The 17,955-nt window shown below is 47.4% G+C and overlaps 1 protein-coding gene across 1 annotated transcript in view; it reads left to right on the forward strand.

Annotated features, from left to right (window-relative positions):
- NIAP (Major facilitator superfamily protein) overlaps positions 1 to 17,955 on the forward strand; it is a 94,150-nt gene that overhangs the window by 38,649 nt on the left and 37,546 nt on the right. The window contains exons 2-3 of the mRNA XM_086785414.1: positions 13,026 to 13,303; positions 13,417 to 13,654. Of these exons, the coding sequence (XP_086641540.1) occupies positions 13,026 to 13,303; positions 13,417 to 13,654 (516 nt within the window). The remainder of the gene's footprint in view (positions 1 to 13,025; positions 13,304 to 13,416; positions 13,655 to 17,955) is intronic.

The raw sequence follows: 17,955 nt of genomic DNA on the forward strand, positions 1-17,955 counted from the left end.
GGGCCATTGTGACCACTGAGGATGTTGCCTAGTTGTTCATTCGGCATTGGTATCTGATTGGCAGGATTTCTAGGACCATAGTGTCAGACTGAGATGCCAAGTTTACCAGTCATTTTTGGAGGGCATTGTTTGATAACTTTGGTACTAAATTGAATTTTTCCAGTGCATTTCACCCACAGACGGACGGCCAGACAGATCTACAACCAGTTGGCCTTTGATGTGCAAAAGTGTTATGTCCACGATCAACAAGGTAAGTGGGAATCATATTTGCCTTTAGTTCAAGCTGTTTTGAATGATTCTTTTTCTTTAGCTATTGGCAGGACTCCATATGAGGCAACGTTTGGAAGACCATTCCAGTCGCTATTGACTAGGACCTTGTCTTCAGTACCTGAAGCGAATAGAGTGACGGAGTCTTACCAAGAGATTTTAGAGTCGATAAAAGACAGGATATTATTGATGAAGCTGAAGTTATGGTTCCAGAACAGATCCTTTTGCACCGTTTCAAGCATGGCTGAGGCCGAAGGCAAAGACAGTTCCTCACGAAGTTTCAGGACCGAGGGATCCACGAAGCAGTATGGCTTGACAAAGTTTTTCGACAACTATCCGACGTTATTGACAGATTATTTGGAGGCTATGCAGCTTCCGTCAAGTTAAGCAGAAGGGGATGTCATGTGCATCCCGCACTTGGATGCCACGTAGACATATCTGTACAGAAGGTGTAGCACATGGGATGGAAAACTGGTCCCATGTGAGCCCAGTGCAAGACGAGTCAGCCATGGTCTCATTCCAGTCGTCCGAGGTAAAGTGTGCATTGTCCTGCACATGAAACAGTGCCAGTCCGCGCTGAGAGTCTCCCTCTGGAATGATGTCAGTGGTTTTGTGTATCTAGTATGATACTGGATGCTAGATCACTTTATAGACAGTGTTAGAAGTCATCTCCTGTCTTTATGTAGGCACTAGGGCCTTTGTTGTGGGTTTGTCCGTCCTTGTAGGTGTTTTCTCATTTTTCCTCGCTCCCCGTATTTTTCTCCCATTTTTTCCATTTTTTCTGTGGCTTGGGTGGAAGCCCTGAGGTGGCAGGATGTCCTTTTTGGTAGCCGACTGCATCAGTCTTCTTAGTGGTGCTGGCCGACTATATGTGGACAGGTCGTGGACCTTCTTGGTGCTGGCCGACACCCCTATGAGCTGGCCGACTGGTGTATACAGTCGTGGGCACTTTTGGACTCTTGTCGGCTGTCCTACAGCAGACCGACTGCTGTTTGGGGGCCATATAAAATGGCCCCACAGCCCCTTGCCACATTGTGTATTGTATTCAGGATCTTCTTGTGTATACAAAGTAGAGTTATACGCCTCTCTCTCCATTGCTGTTTTTTTCTGCACTTGCTCTTGTGTTTCCAGATTTTGTCATCATCTCCGCTGCGTATTCTGACATGGTATCAGAGCCCTAGGCTCTTGATAGTTCTTGGGAGTTGTGTGAGCAAGAGGGGGACTTGTGTTGCTGATTGGTGGACTGTTCGGGACTGTTCGGGAAGAGGAGAAGCGAGAGGACGGCGGGCTGATTTGCTGGACAGCCACTTGCAGGTGTAAGTTCTTCTTTGTTCCCACCCACCCACCCTTTTTTCATAGTACATCCCCGCAATGGCAGATTTGTTAGAGATGGCCGAGAGGCATGTGAAGATCCCTACACTCCCCACGTTCTCGGTGGACCGTCGGTTGGACGGGAACAACTCCAGCATATGGAAGGTTATGATGGAATTTGTTCTGGAGTCTTACGACCTTGCTGATTTCATCGTTGTTGGGGTTCCACGGCCGGAAGTAGAGGAAGGGGAGTTACCGTCGACCCGTAAAGACCGGGAGGCACAGGCATAGTTGTGGGATCGTGTCAACGCCAGGGTCCGTTCATTTATCTTCCTCAACTGCACACCGTAGGTAATCAATCATGTAAAGCATATGATGCTGGCTAGAGGTATATGGCAGCATTTGACTTCTCTTTACAACAGGGTATTGCCCATGAAGAGGATTTCCTTGGAAGTACCTGTAATGATTGTGGCGAGAAAGGCCACTATTGGAGGCAGTGTCCCAAGCGGAAGACCAAGAAGGGTGAAGATTCCTCAGCAGCAATCATGAAGACTCCGGCTTTTGTGCACTTGGAGGTGATGGACACCGATGTTTCATTTTCTTCAGGCAGGGAGGAGGTTGGAGGACTCTCCGCAACGGATACTCGGGAGTGGATTCTAGACAGTGGTGCTTCCAAGGACATGACTCCTTCCCATTCGGCTTTATAGGATCTCTGCAGGTATTATGGTCACATTCTTACTGGGGATACATCCACTATTCTAGTTCACAGTGAGGGCAGGTTGGAGATAGTTCTCGATGGCAGAGGGGGGAAGCATTCCTCCCAGGTGTTGTATGTTCCGTCACTTGGTTTACATCTGTTGTCAGTGCATCAGGTTTGCAAGACTGGTGTACGGGTGGAGTTTGATGAGCATTTTGTTGCTCTCCAGGACAAGGCAAGAGGCCAGGTAGTTTGGGAAGGCGGAGTGGAGAATGGAGTTTACAAGCTTTCAGCACTCTCTCTCCCAGGTTCTCAGGTTTGTGATGAGTGGCAGTCTGGTAATGGCCACTTAAGTGTGGATACGCTGCAGGTGCAGGCTTTCCGGGACCAGATGGAGGATAGCTTGCCAATTGATGGCAGCAGTTGGCAGGAACTTTCCAGTACTGATGTTGGTGATTCTTGTGTTCGTCAGTCAGGAAACTGAACAGGTAACTTGTGCTCTGATGTCTTGTAGTATTGGGGACAAAGAAACTCCTGTAGATGAGGATGTTCTTTCCACGGGGACCTCTCGGAAAGCCAGGCAGGTGGCAGTTGATTACTTGTAGAAGGAGGTGGATTCTCCAGGCTTTGTGGTTCCCGATTCAGAGGGGGTGGTTGATAGGTTTCAGAAGGCCTTGCGTGGTCTTCAGCAGGTTTCGAGCATTTGGCTTTCCACCATAACAGGTGTTGATCCTTGTGAGCAGTGTGATGCCTCTTTGACTCGAAAGCAGAATAGTTCATTGATTTGGTTGATGGATACCAGATTGGATGGGAGCTTCTTGACGAGGCAGTTGAGCTCCTGGTTGCAGATGACTCTTTGGGAGGCAGGATTGCGTATCTTGTGGTTTTTGTGGCATGCGAAGGATCATGGACTCTTTTACACAGGAGGGGGATTGATGGATGGAGTCCGACTCCACGGTTGGAGTGACTCAGATTGGGGAGGAGATCGAGACATGAGGAGATCTACTTTAGGCCGAGGAGCAGTAAGAGGCAGTCATCTTTTGCCTTGTCATCGACAGAGGCAGAGTACCGGGCTGCTTGTGATGATGTTTGTGAGGTGGTGAGGTTGCAGAGGTTGCATGGGAGGATTGGGCTTCCACTGGAGGAACCCACGGTCATCCAGAGGCAATTTGTTCGTGAACAGATCGTTGCAGATGACATCTTGCTAGAGTTCTCTTCGACGGAGGACAGCACGGTGGACCTCTTCACGAAGTCGCTATCTCAGGATTTGCTCAGACGGCACCCCAGCTCCTTGTGGTTGGTTTCACAGCCAGGAGCTGAGAGGGGGTGTTAGAAGTCATCTCCTGTCTTTATGTAGACACCAGGGCCTTTGTTGTGGGTGTGCCTGCCCTTGTAGGTGTTTTCTCGTTTTTCCTCACTCCCCGTATTTTCCCCCCATTTTTTCCATTTTCTCTGTGGCTTGGGTGGCAGCCCTGAGGTGGCTGGATGTCCTTTTTGGTAGCCGACTGCATCAGTCTTCTTAGTGGTGCTGGCTGACTGTATGTGGACAGGTCGTGGACCTTCTTGGTGCTGGCCGACACCCCTATGAGCTGGCCGACTGGTGTATACAGTCGTGGGCACTTATGGACTCTTGTCGGCTGTCCTACAGCAGGCCGACTGCTGTTTGGGGGCCATATAAAGTGGCCCCACAGCCCCTTGCCACATTGTGTATTGTATTCGGGATCTTCTTGTGTATACATAGTAGAGTTATACGCCTCTCTCTCCATTGCTATTTTTTTCTGCACTTGCTCTTGTGTTTCCAGATTTTGTCATCATCTCCGTTGCGTATTCTGACACACAGTTAGGGTTTGCATATAGGAAAGGGGCCAGCCCATAGGGCTACCCCGAGGACAGATGTGGGCATGGGGGAGGTGTAGAACCACCCCCATAGGGGCCAGGAAGGCCTTGGCTGTGCCCACCATCCCATGCTGCCCACTAGGCATGGGATGGCCATGGAAGGGCTGTAGGGCTCCTGGACAGGTGGCCGACTGGTTACACAGCCCCTGGCCAGGTGTTGGGCAGCCCTTACAGGCTGCCCAGCAACCATAAGTGAGGCGCTTGATGGCCAACAAATTGATTTTGGTCATGCGCTGATTTTACTAGTCGTGGGGCAAATTTCAGACAGTCGATTGGCTTTAAACCAGCCGACTAGCTTCCCTGAAGGGTATAGATACCCAAGGCATAAATCAGTTCATTTATCTCATGATTCACCAAGTGCTGAAGCTGAACAAAGGGCTAGGACAGCCAAGGACAAGCTAACGCAGAAGGGGTGAAGGATTGAAGGTCAAGGGCAGAGATCTATCTCAGCCAAGAAGGTTTAGGTTCAGTCTTTTATTTCAGTTTTGCATCATTCTAATGAAAGCAAATACACCATTCGTGGTGGGGTCCCTACTGAGGGTATTCGGGACCCAATATTGTGTCCTCTTCTCCCTCTCTCTCTCTCTATTTTTCTGCACATCTATATTCAGTTTTGTGCGTTAATTTCGTCGCGATAAGTGTGCTGTTTTTCTAAGCATTGAAGTTACCGATCTCCCCTGAAGCTTCCGCATGTTACAGTTACATTGTCTTCCTTTGTAGCATGGGACGGCTGTCCACCATGCACTTTGCCACCATGAAATACATGAGAGACATTTTCAGCCATTTCTTGTTTATGCGTATGAGCATCACTGTGTACATTCTCTTCTCCATGCTCCACATATACATATTGTCTTGCATTTACATTCCGCATGGTACCTGTCTGGCTTGCCATATTGTCTAACAATGCTAGTCTCTAGATGCTAGTGTTTGCAAGATTTTGGATCGTCCTTCTCGTAAGAAGAGAGAAGATCCTAGGCTCTGATACCAATGTAAGAATGGAGGCCCAAGTAACACCAAGAAAGACACTCAAATACTCTCGTGCATTGAGAACCTACACAAGAGAGGAAGAGGAGGATCTTGATTATGAGCATGAAGCTGGGAAGTGAAGAGGATGATGAAGACGATGATGATGATCACTTGGAATCCGATGAGGATTCCAGTTAGCCACCTCTTCATTGTAGACCTTTTTTGTATATATGGCCAAAGGCCCGACACTTCGTGAAATAAAATAAAATTTTGGCTCAATTGCATTCTTGAATAGTTTAAGTGTTTCTTATGTTTGTGTTTGTGTCATAACACTGAAACTGTGACTCTGTTCAATATAAAAAAAAAGAGTTGGAGCAGACTGGGGAGTCCTATGTAGACTCCCCAGTTGTTAATCCCATTTTAGGATTAACAAGAGCTACCACCATTATCTTGTGTATTTGAGTACAACTATCGTATGGTTGTTGCTGTAAATTAGGGTTTTTAGCAGGTATTTGGATTCCAAAATTGGGGCTTTTGGGTGCAAAAGATGCCCAAAGCAGAGGGCTATAGATGTACTATGGTTGTCCAAAAATTAGGGTTTTTGACAGAATTAGGGTTACTGTAAATTAGGGTTTACAGAAAATTTGGGGATGATAGAATACTTAGGAGGCTCCATATTCATGAATGGAAGAGGAATTTTGCAAATTGGTAATCATATGGAGACTATATAAGTAGAAGATAAGATTTCTCAAGCTCAAGCTTTCATGGCTATGGGAATCATGAAAAAGTAGAAAATTAGCTTTCCCATAAGTGTGTGTCCAAAAGTGAAAAGAGAAGCCTCCATATGGTTGGCGCCCACTTCTAGAGAGAGGAGAGAGAGGGAAGATAAGCTTTTCCAACATGTAGAGGATGAGTGGAGGGTGCCTATTGGGCCACCCAGACATGTGGGAGGCTGCCTAGAGGGCGCCTGAATATGTGCCTGGTTGATTGGGAGTGGAAATTGGTCCAACCTCTTTATGAATTGTCCGCCCGAACTTTAATGAAGTGTGGATGCTCAAACTCACTTATAACTTGGGCGGACACACTTATTAAAGTGTGGACCTGCAAAACAGAAAAATTTGCCATTTGCACATAAAATAAGCAACATAGAGTAAAGTAGTATACTTACCACTTATCTACATCCCAGAAGCGAGGTCAGAAGACAGTTTCACACACGGTTCACAAGAGGGCGTCTCCAATGCATGAACTACATCCCATAAAATTTGCCATTTGCACATAAAATAAGCAACATAGAGTAAAGTAGTATACTTACCACTTATCTACATCCCAGAAGCGAGGTCAGAAGACAGCTTCACACACGGTTCACAAGAGGGCGTCCCCAATGCATGAACTACACGCACAATTCATGCATGCAACAAACATAGGTCATGCGAAAACCTTACACACATAGATGCAATGCAAGAATGTGCCATGGAACAATTTCCTATTTCATTTAGCTAGTAACCCATGGTACCATATTCTGGATATGTGCGCGGATCAATATCCCTAGCCTACATAACCAGCCTACTGGCTCTTTGTGTTGACAAGAAATCATGTGAACCACCACATGTGGCTCCAAAACGGTTCATCAGGTCTTTAAAGTTTAAACTCCTAGGAATAGTTGTCCAGTCTCTTCTTTCCCATCTTCATTTTAAACAACCTTCGAAAGTTATCTATCTTGTTTATAGAGACAAATTGTGTCTTAAACACATGCTGAAAATCAGCCCACGTTGTTGGCTTCATACGGAGGTCCTTCCACTAGGTGACCGCTTTATGCGGAAGCATAATTTGAATTTGACTAATAAGCTGAGCATCAATGTATTTGTACAGATCGAAAAAAGCAGTATACTTCCCAAGCTAGCTATCCAAGTGAAGTTCCTCACACTCCTCACCGGAATGAGGTTGTGGGTGGAAGGAATCTTGCAGAGGAGGAGGATTACTAGCTTCAGTTTGGGGAGCCTGGGAGCGTAGTGGGTGTCAGAATGCAAGAGGTTTAGAAGCGGGTGTCAGAATGCACAACGGAAAATGAGACAACTGCTGTGAAAAAGAAAACGCAGCAATATAGAGAGAGAGAAGCTGTATAAACTCTGCTATATACAACAAGATCTGGTACTAGTGGAGTGTGGGGGTCAAGGGTAGTATTTATACCACCCTTAGGCTGCTGGTCGGCCAGTCCAAAAACAACAGACAGCCACTGAAGAGGTCCACGACTGAAAAACCTCCAGTCGGCCAACACAAAACCAGTCTGTTAGGACCGTATCAGGTCGGTCAGCAATACAACAGGTTGGCCAGGAGAGAAAATAGTCAAGCAACTCTCATGATCTCCCACGACTAGCAAAACTGGGAAAAAAACATGGAAAATGGAGACAACTCCTAACTGGGCGGACACACCCACAACAGAGGCCCTCACTCCCTACTGAGTAATATGGTATAGATAGATGACTGCTAACATTCCCTCTCAGCTCTTGGATGTGGAACCAACCCCAGTGAGTTGGAGTGCTGCCGGAGCATCGCGTGAGGTAGAGACTTCGTGAAAAAGTCCGTCGCATTGTCCTCCGTTGAACAATAAACAAGCAAGATGTCACTAGCCAAAATTGTCTCACGAACAAAGTGATATTGTATCTCTATGTGCTTGGTCCGGGCATGGAAGACCGGGCTCCGAGCAATAGCTATACAGCTGTGGTTATCGCACTCGATGACCGTAGGTTCCTTCTTTGGAAACCCAATCTCGCCGAGTAACCTCCGTAGCCACACAACCTCGCAAGTAGCACCACAAGCAGCCCGATACTCTACTGAGAGCACCACAAGCAGCCTGGTACTCTGTCTTAGTAGAAGACAAGGCAATAGTTGGCTGCCTCTTGCTGCTCCAAGAAATAGCTCCTGAGCCAAGGGTAAATCTGTAGCCTGATGTAGATCTCCTCGTGTCTGGATGTCCTTCCTAATCTGAGTCACTTCAACCTTGGAGTCTGACTTGTTCCTTCGTTCCCCCATTCTCCACTCCACCTTCCCAAACAACCTGGCCTGTTGCTTCGTCCCAGAGAGCAACAAAATGCTCATCAAACTCCATCCGCTTGCAAACCTCATGCACTGACAAAAGATGAAAACCAAGAGCTTGGACATAAAGAACCCCAAAGGAATGCTTCCCCCCTTTGGCATCGGGAATAATCTCCAACCTACCCTCATTGTGAATCGGGATAGTGGAGTTGTCACCAATGAAAATGTGACCTGTCTGCCGTCGAAGATCCTGTAATAACTCTTGGGAAGGAGTCAAGTGCCTGGAAGCACACTATCGAGAATCCACTCCCGATTAACCCTGGCGGTGAGACCAACTACCTCCCTGCTCGAAGAAGATGAAGCATTTGTGTAGTGCACAAAAGCTGGAGTCTTTGCAGCTGCAGCTGAAGAATCAGCACTCTTCTTGGTACTCCATCGAGGACACTTCCTCCAATAGTAACCCTTCTGGCCACAATGGTTACAGGTCCGCTCGGCCTTCAAAGCATCACGCTTTGAGTCGGGATTCTTCTCAGAAGACTTCCCTTTGTCCTTGTTGTTGTTGCGGCCTTTTGACTGCTGGCCAGTCAAGGCCTCAGAACCTCCGCCTTGTGGAAACCACTCTTCCTGGTCCAAGACCATAGGCACAAGCTCCTCCCACGTTATGGTGCTGAGCCTCCCATTGGTGATCAAAGAGGAATAGAAAGCTGAATACTGCGAGGTCAGATGAGACAACAAAGTGATGGCCATATCCTCTGAAGATATCTCCTTCCCAGCCTGAAGAACCTCCTGCTGAAGAGCCTGGAGTTTGTTGATGTGCTCCACATTGTCGAAGACTTTGCAGGATTCATCACTCGCATTTGCACTTCCAAGGAAATCCGCTTCATGGATGATACCTTGTTATACAAAGAAGTTAAGTGCTACCAAATCCCTCGGGCCAGCGTCATGTGTTTGATATAATTACTCACGTGGGGTGAGCAATTAACGAAGATGAAAGAACGCACACGGGCATTGACGCGATCCCATAATTGTGCTTGAGCCTCCCGTTCTTTCCTAGTAGAAGGTAAAAGCTCCCCATCCTCCAACTCTAGCCGTGGAACACCAACCACAATGAAATCAGCCAAGTCATAAGACTCCAAGACATACTCCATCATTACCTTCCAGATGCCATAGTTGGTCCTGTCCAACTGTCGATCCACCGGGAATGTGGGGAGAGTGGGGATCTTCACATGCTTCTCAGCCATCCTGTAACTTGGTTGAACACAATGCTAATCAATACACTTAAATACACTAAGATTTGAAGGACACTTGCTCAAATACAAGAAGTAAATTGCTGAATTGACAAGAGACACACATTGAGCCGGAACGGCCGACCCCTCCCTTGAGTAAATTGTATTACTATTGGAGAAATTCAATACATAGCTTCACGGGCATCCATTGCCAAATCCTCCATGCCAATGCATATGAAATTCAGCATTTAGAAAACAATGGTATGTCGATGTAGATCACCAAGGAGCTGCCTTGATACCCGGCCCGACTTCAGTGCCCATATTCTCTACCATTGGCTCTATGTTCTACCAAGCAAGGTAGCAACATCTTCAAGAGCACATAGGACAAGAGAAATACTACACAGGGCGGCTAAACAAGGAGTCCTGCCCTTCTACTGAGTAAGTAATGACAACACATTGTCCAATTAGCTTACCAGTCTTCTTCATAGAAGTTGCTGCAAGCGGAAGCCTTCGCGTTGGAAGCTTTAGAAGTGTTGATATCTTCGATTTGCCGCAATCCTTCGTGACAAAAGTCTTCAAGAGGATGAAGGGAACCCTGGGAAAGCTTCCCCTATGGTTCAACTTGAGAAAGGAAGGCTGAAAATAGGGTTTTCAGCAAAAAGACCAGAAATTACAGCAAAAATGAGAGCTGTTTTGCTGAATTTCAGTCATTGGGAGTGAGTAGGAGAGTGATTAGCACTTGGAAACACTCTTGGAAGCTTGGAAAACACCCTAGCAAGTTGGGTATGGCTATGGAGAGTTTGGAAATGGAGAGAAATGGTGGAAAAACAGAGTTTTCAGTCTCCAAAAATCCTCATGAAGAGAAAATACGAATTTCTCTTAATAAGTAAGTGAATTGGGGTCCAATCAGGTGAAGGGACATGGGGAGATGCCCATTTTTAGTAAAAGGGGAGGATCAGGTCCTGGACATTGAGTCTTGTCCGCCTCGGGACTTCAATGAGTGTGAACTTGGAAGCGGTCATAATTTATAAGTGACTTTTGGGCGCCCAAACTTTAATGAAATGGGAACGCACCCACTTATAAATATTGGCTAAGTCCTAAGGGCTATTTGAGCCTAGATTGGGTAATACTTATTACCACCTGTTCACATGCCACACAACCATGTCAGTAGACAGTTTCACACGCACGGTTCACGGGCGGGCGTCCCCTAGCCCGGAACTACACATAGGTCATGCAGGCATGAAAACAGCATGCAATTTCATTTGCAGGCAAGCACATAAAGATGCTATGCAATGCAGCATTGGCATGAGCAATTTCCGTTCATGAAACCATATAAGACCAGGCGTTTCCAGGCAAGTATATGCGATACCAGACCCAGTGGAAAGCCAAGTCCTCCAGGCGTTTCCGGGCATGTACACAAAGGCACAAGTCCCAGCGGAAAGCCAAGTCCTCCAGGCGTTTCTGGGCATGTACACAAAGGCACAAGTCCTAGCGGAAAGCCAAGCCCTCCAGATATTCCGGGCATGATAACATCAAGTCCCAGCGGAATATCATATCCAACTATACAGCATGACACGTGTCAATAACATGCATAGGCACATTCCATAAGCCATGGACACCAATCCAATATAGTGTGAAAGCAAGAGTGAACCATTCGGGTGGCCAAATGGTGACACATCCCAAGCAAATCTGCCATCTCAAGGGTTCACAAGGTCTTGTGAAGGGAGGCTGGGTGGGAAAAAAAATGAAGAAGAGGCTGCAAACACGAGGTGGCTGTCCATTGGTGATGGCCGCCTTCTACCCGTTCTCCAAGTCCCGAACAGCTCAAGAATTTTCCAATCAGCACCAAAAAACAACAAACTCTCAAGCTCTCTCTGTCTCCAAGCTTCAAGCCACCTGGAGCTCTGATACCATGTCGGAATGCACAACAAAAAATGAGACAAGTGTTGTGAGAAAGAAAATGCAAAAGTATAGAGAGAGAAACTGTATAAACTTTGCTATATACAACAAGATCCGGTACTAATGGAGTGTGGGGGGCAAGGGTGGTATAAATTTATACCACCCTAGACCGTTGGTGGCCAGCCCAAAAACAACCGATAGCCATTGAAGAGGTCCACGACAGAAAAACCTCCAGTCGGCCAGCACAAAACCAATCGGCCAGGACCATATCAGGTTGGCCAGCAATACAACAGGTCGGCCAGGAGAGAAAACAGTTGGGCAGCTCTCAGGACCCCCCACAACAGAGGCCCTCACTCCCTATTGAGTAATATGGTTTAGACAGGAGATGATTGCTAACAGCGGGTGACCCATAGGCTATCGTTAACCTAACCTAAAGGTCTCAACCCTAGTTGGCCTTGGGACGTAACAATGAGGGCCAAGAGAACTTGCTCTGATATCAATTGTTGGAGTGGAGACAAAGGTAGCAATGCATACACAGATGCATCAAGCAAGGAGAGAGAAAGAAAAGCACAACACTCAAAAGTAGATTGATAAGAATGAGTGAAGTGACATGATAAGGTCACTTGCACACTCACTCATAAGATTGTGTACACACAATCGAGGGAAAAAACCTCCTAAGGAGCCCAGCCCATTATTAGCTTACGTCCACACCATAGTTTTGCGTACTCATCTGTTCGGTACTTTCAATACGTACCATACCGGTACCATGCTTTCCGTACCCGTACTTTAAAAAAAATTACTTTTTAATTGATTGATTTTCACTTTGTATTCCTATCTATGTGCCATCTTTGCTTGGTACCAACTCTTCAAACCCCTATTCATGTTTCTCACACCCTTGTTCCTAGCTCTCAACTTCTCCCAATTGCCTTGCTTCCTCAATTTTTCTTTTCAACGGACTCATAATGCACAAGGTTAGCTTGTACTTTGTCTTGACATTGATAGCTTCCTTATTTTCATACTTACTTGTGTGTCATTGATGATTTCAAATTTACACTAGTGTCTCTGATCTATTTGTGTGCCTTAGTGCATTTGACATTTCATGTCTAAGAGTATAGATCATTCATTCTTTATATATGTTTTAAACCAATTTTGTTAAGCAGGTTCTATACTTTTTTAACGTATCCTCATGTGCATCATACCATAGTCGTACCATACACCTGCCATCTCATAGTGCACCTATATATACTTGTAGGTGAATTATAAACTCGTAAGTCATTTATAATATATATATATTATTATTTATATATGCTAATTGAAAAAGTGAACGTACTCAAAGTACTTATCCCGATGCGTGCTTTGCGTACTCGTGCGATACATGTACTGTACCACACCGCACCTAAAGTACTCAACCACTATGGTCCACACATCACTACCTTGCCACAATGAGGGTGATGAGCTGAAGATCCACCTATGACAGCCAATGAGGGTCTCCTTTGTCAAAGCAGTTGGACGAGTTTCCATGGCATCCCACATCTATGATGTCCTTGTTAGAAGCCAATGGTCACTGTGGCCAAGAAAAAAAAGAGGAAATGAAAAGGGAAAAACACCAGCTGAAAAGAGATATGTTGTATGATTGTTTGTCTGCCTTTCAGTAAGGTGCATGGATGGATATTTGGTTGGTTAGAAACACTTTTTACGCTGACAAAATGCTTGATGCTCTTTTCATGCAGGAAGGGGATGATAAGGATGGTCTCTGTATGCTCAGAGTCGAGGATGCTATTGAGTTCATGGGATTTGGGAAATTCCAGGCTTTGGTTCTAGTTTATGCTGGCATGGCATGGGTGGCGGATGCCATGGAGATGATGCTTCTTTCATTTGTTGGACCAGCTGTTCACAAGTCTTGGGGCTTGTCCGCCACAGAAGAAAGCATGATTACAAGTGTGGTATTCGTAGGAATGATGTTTGGGGCCTATTTTTGGGGCGCCCTTTCTGACCTAAAAGGCAGAAGGTGCACATTAGAACTTATCTTTTTTGCGTTTATACTACTAATCGGCAAGGGCATGATTTGGATGCTTGCATAGGCAAGCTAAATATATTACTTGCAGTTGTTTGGTTGTGTAGGTCTGGGTTTTTCTTCACGGCTATACTAACATTTGGTGCCGGAATACTGAGTGCATTCTCCCCCAACTATTATACACTGCTTTTGCTTCGTGGCCTTGTGGGTGTTGGCTTAGCAGGTGGAGCTGTAATTACATCTTGGTTTCTGGAGTTCATTCCAACTTCCAACAGGGGCCTTTGGATGGTTTTGATTTCTGGGTTTTGGACTTTTGGCACTGTGGCAGAAGCTACACTAGCTTGGGTACTTCTCTTTACCTTTTTTGTACTCTGTAATTTTTAAATAAGGATTTCTTCAGGCATAGAAATGAATCTTAGATGCACAGAAAAATAGATTGGAGACTAAATACAATTATAATGCTAAAATGGCTGAACCCATGTGTACATGGACGATGGAGCTACAATCCCTGAGTTGGGAAAAAGTTGACAAAGGATAAAGGGGGAGGTCTGCAATGCATAGTGGAGGTAGAGGATGTAACAAGGAGCATGCAAATGGGCTGGCAGCCAAATGCTGTTTCCTTGTCATCTGCTAGCCGACCAGTATTTTGCTGGCTTGCTAGCCTTGATCTTGATGTCCATTTCCAAGGGATCTTATGCAGCCTTGCTTGCCTATAATGGGACTTTCCCACATTCCATGCCTGTGCTGCTCCCAGCCTGTCAAAGCTAAGGGCTCTTATTTAGTGCCAGCTCCAATGCCTTGTGTCACGAGCCATGCTTCCTGGACATGACTTTGCTGTGCAATGCCATGGTGGTTTGATTCCACAATGCACAGAGACCATGTAATCTGTACTGATGGTATGGAAAACATGAAACCAGATCGCATTGATAGAGGCTATCAAAGTTAGGGACGGATGCACAAATTCATGTATGGAAAGTATTGATCAAGATAATACATGCCAGGTATGGTTCCCTTTTTTAAAATTTAAAGAGTGTCAATATATTGGCTGCATGAAGAAGCATACGACCTGCATTGATGATTTCCCGATAAGTTCTAGGGCAAAATGGGCCTTAAAAGTTCTCTTAGAAGCATTTACATTTTGTATGGCATGTGGGACATTTCGCATGCTATGCAAAGTATGGTATGTATCAGGGGTTTTGTTATGGGTATGTAATGCATGCCAGGTAATTATTTGGTGGATTTTTAGTTTCAAAGCTAATAGATAGATGGGAAAAACAAGATGGTGGGAAAATGTTGAAAGCGTTGCTCCAGCTTCCTCCCGCTAGTGCACCTGCCTCTCGCCGCCTTCGCCCTGTTCCCTCTCTCCGCCTTTGCCATCGCCCTGCTCCCTTTTCCGCCTGGTTTTGTCCCCAGCTCCTGCCCTCCGCCTTCTCCTCTTCTGCCTGTTCAGCCCCCCTGCCTTAGCCCTTCCTGGCCTGCGCCTCAGTGCAGCCTCTACTTTCGCCGGGCTCTTGCCCACTTCCCCCATCCTGTTGAGCTCCTGCCTTCCCTCTCCTCCTGGTCCACCCTGTTAGGCCCCCCTTTCCACCAGCCCCTCTTCCGCCTTGCCTTCCTCGCCTTTGTCCCCCCCCCCCCCCCCCCCAAAAAAAAAAAAAAAAAACTGCCTGCGCCCCTCTCGTGGCCCTAGCCCTTTCCTCTCCCTCGTCACGTGTTTCAGGTTTTGGGTTGTTCTTTTTCTTGTGAGTGTTGGCATCTTCTGGTCTTTGCACCTCCAGGAGGACTCCATGGCAGTTGCTCGGTCATCCCCGATCGAGGCCGCTGTCCCTTGCCTTTCCTTCTTAGAAACGGACCTCCAGCTCCTCTCTTCGGTTGTTGCATCCTTGAAGGCCTCCACCTTGGTCTGCAAGATTGTGGGTAGTTGCTTGGCATTTGGACAGCTCAGGGATCTTTTGCAAGCAAGCCTTATTGGCGAGCGTGGAAAGATCACTGATATTCATCCTTTGGGGCGTGGATACTACCAGGTTGAGTTTGATTGGCCTGCAGTATCGGACAGAGTCACGCAGATAAGCCCCGTCGTTGCATAGGGCCCATGCCTTCTTTGCGAGGTGGCCGCATGGCTTTGATCCAACGTCTGACCCTTTGGATGGCGTCTCAGGCTTTCCCTTGACAATTTTCTTTCTTGTTCTTAGGCAGGAATACCTTCCACTCCTTTCGGTGATAGGTGGTGTTATCGAGAGAGAGCTCGAATCTGGAGGAGTGATCCCCCCCCCCTCCCCCCAACTGATGCTTTGGTTCTAGCTCGGACAGCCGGGATTCCATCTCTTCGTATCTGCATAGCCTCTCTGGAGTGAGTTTCTCATGTCATATCACTTCCTTGCCTCCAGGGAGCTCCTTTTCTGTTGAGAGTTGAGTACTTTGGCCTCCCCGGCCAATGCCTCATTTGCCAGCAGATGGGACACCTTGCTAGGGTGCGTCTTTTCCCTAATGCAAAGAGGAGCACCTCCAAATTGGAGGACACTTATCTCTCTCTTGAGTCTCTGTGGCCAGAGCCACCCACCTCCATCCGTGCCAATGGTCAAAAGTGAGTGAGCACGTCAGTGATACGTAAATCATGTAGATGTTGTGAGAGCTCTATGGCCTACCCATGGATAGCAGCAGACACTGACTTCGTGCTCTAATCTATCCCCAGCAATGCACTTGGAGGGAAGGAGAAGATCATCGTGCCACTCTCTAGAGTGGAGGGCCTAGAGTGATGCAAAACCACACACATGCAAACGGGAGCCACTATCTCCTTCAAAATACCGGCTCCCTCGTCGGGAGGCATCGCAAGAAGCTGTAGTCAACTAGCTGACCTAGCACTCAGGGAGAGGGGGACACCAAGCAACTCTAGAGGGAGAGCACGCACTGGAGAGGCAGCAATGATCATCGCTATTGCCTCCGAGGAACAGTAAATTAACCGGCGAACCAAACTACCATGCTAACTACCATGCTGCCTCCTCTCTGAGGAGGCGGAAGTGCTCCAGCAAGGCAACGTGGGAGGTTGGGGGGAGGGGGTTTAAAGAAGAGGATTGAGGGAGGTCGGAAGAAGAAGGTTCGCCTGAGAGGGAGAGGGGGAGGAGGGGCTGCAAGGTCAGGCCCACCCGAGGCTCTGAAGGGTCAGAGGGCCTCAAAGGAATTGGATGCCTAGAACAGAATCATGACAAGGCAACATTCTCCAGAATGAGGGGGTCGGCAACGGGTACCGGGGGTGGGGGGGGGGGGGGACTCGTAACGGTTCTCTAACAAAATTGTATCCTCCCGTGGCTTGCCAGACTGACTGGGGACACCGCTTTGCTTTGGAAGTCCAATGGTGGTTCAGCCTCCTACCAATGGTTTGCTACTCTCCTGCACCGAGATCCTCCAAGGCCGAGCCCTGGTGCTCTGATGCCTAGGGTCCGGGATCCCCCCCTGATGAGGAGCTGAACTGGGAACTCGGCGGGGTGGGACCACTGGAGACGCCCTCCTGGAGTGACGGCACAAGGAGGGTGATGAGACAGATTGGAGATTCGGCAATGGAGGGTCATCATCCTCCTAGGGACCACCTACAAAATTCTAGCCAAGGCCATCAGCCGGCTATTGCAGCCTTTCCTCCCCGATTTGATCCATGGCACGCAGACAGGTTTCGTCTAGGATCGGAGCATTCTGGACAACATGTTCACTCTTTGGGAGGCGACCGCATCGGCTAGGTTGAGGCATCAGGATCTTATTGTTCTCCTTCTGGATTTTGAGAAAGCCTCTGACAAGGTAGGCTTGGGTTTTTTGGAGGGGACGATGTGCTAGATGGGATTTCTCGAGGAGTGGGTCCAAGGTGTTTCTGGGCTATATTCGGCTTCACACAACTAGGTTCTCATTCAAGGAGCCAGAGGCAACATATTTTGACTTTCTCGCTCGGTCAGGCAGGACTATTCACTGGCACCTTATCTATTTTGGTTTGTTGCTGAGGCCATGAGTAGTTTTCTCTCTGTTGAGGAGATAGGGCTTGAGGGGCTTCGTCTTCTCATCTGATGACACAGCAACATACCTATCCAGAGATGAGGGGAATTTCTAGAGACTCGCCGAGGCTATAGAGAGTTTCCGCCGTGCATTTGGAGCACAGATCAACTGACACAAATCGTGTGGATTCTAGGTTGGCTCATTGCCCGCCTCAACTTGGAGTTCAGTTGAGGCTTTTCAGTGGATCCTGAGTGGCACCCCAGTTCGTTCTCTTGGATGCTAGGTGGGTATCGATATCTCTCCGGAGCAACAGCTAGCCCCTCTTCTTCTGAGCATTCGGAAGAAGCTGTTATATTGGAGCTCAACCAGGCTTTCCTTACCCGGACGGGTCGTGGTGGTGAACCAGGTTCTTCTCACCACCATTTGGTACATCACCTCTTGCTGGGCCTTGTCCCAAGCTTGCATTGGTTAGGTTCAGTGGTTGATCCGTAACTTTCTTTGGGTTGGTAGCGACGGGGGGCTTGCTCAAGCCAAGGTGGCCTGGAGAGTGATCATTCAGCCGTGATGCAAAGGGGCCTGGGCATCATCGAGCCCTCTATACAGAGCCACATCCTATTGGGCAAGTTGATAGTTCGCCTTCTTCAAGTGGCGAGCCCTGGCAGAACTTCCTCCTA

The sequence above is a fragment of the Cibotium barometz genome, chromosome 48, assembly GCF_041138505.1.
Source record: "Cibotium barometz isolate CiBa-2024 chromosome 48, ASM4113850v1, whole genome shotgun sequence".
Classification (NCBI taxonomy): domain Eukaryota; kingdom Viridiplantae; phylum Streptophyta; class Polypodiopsida; order Cyatheales; family Cibotiaceae; genus Cibotium; species Cibotium barometz.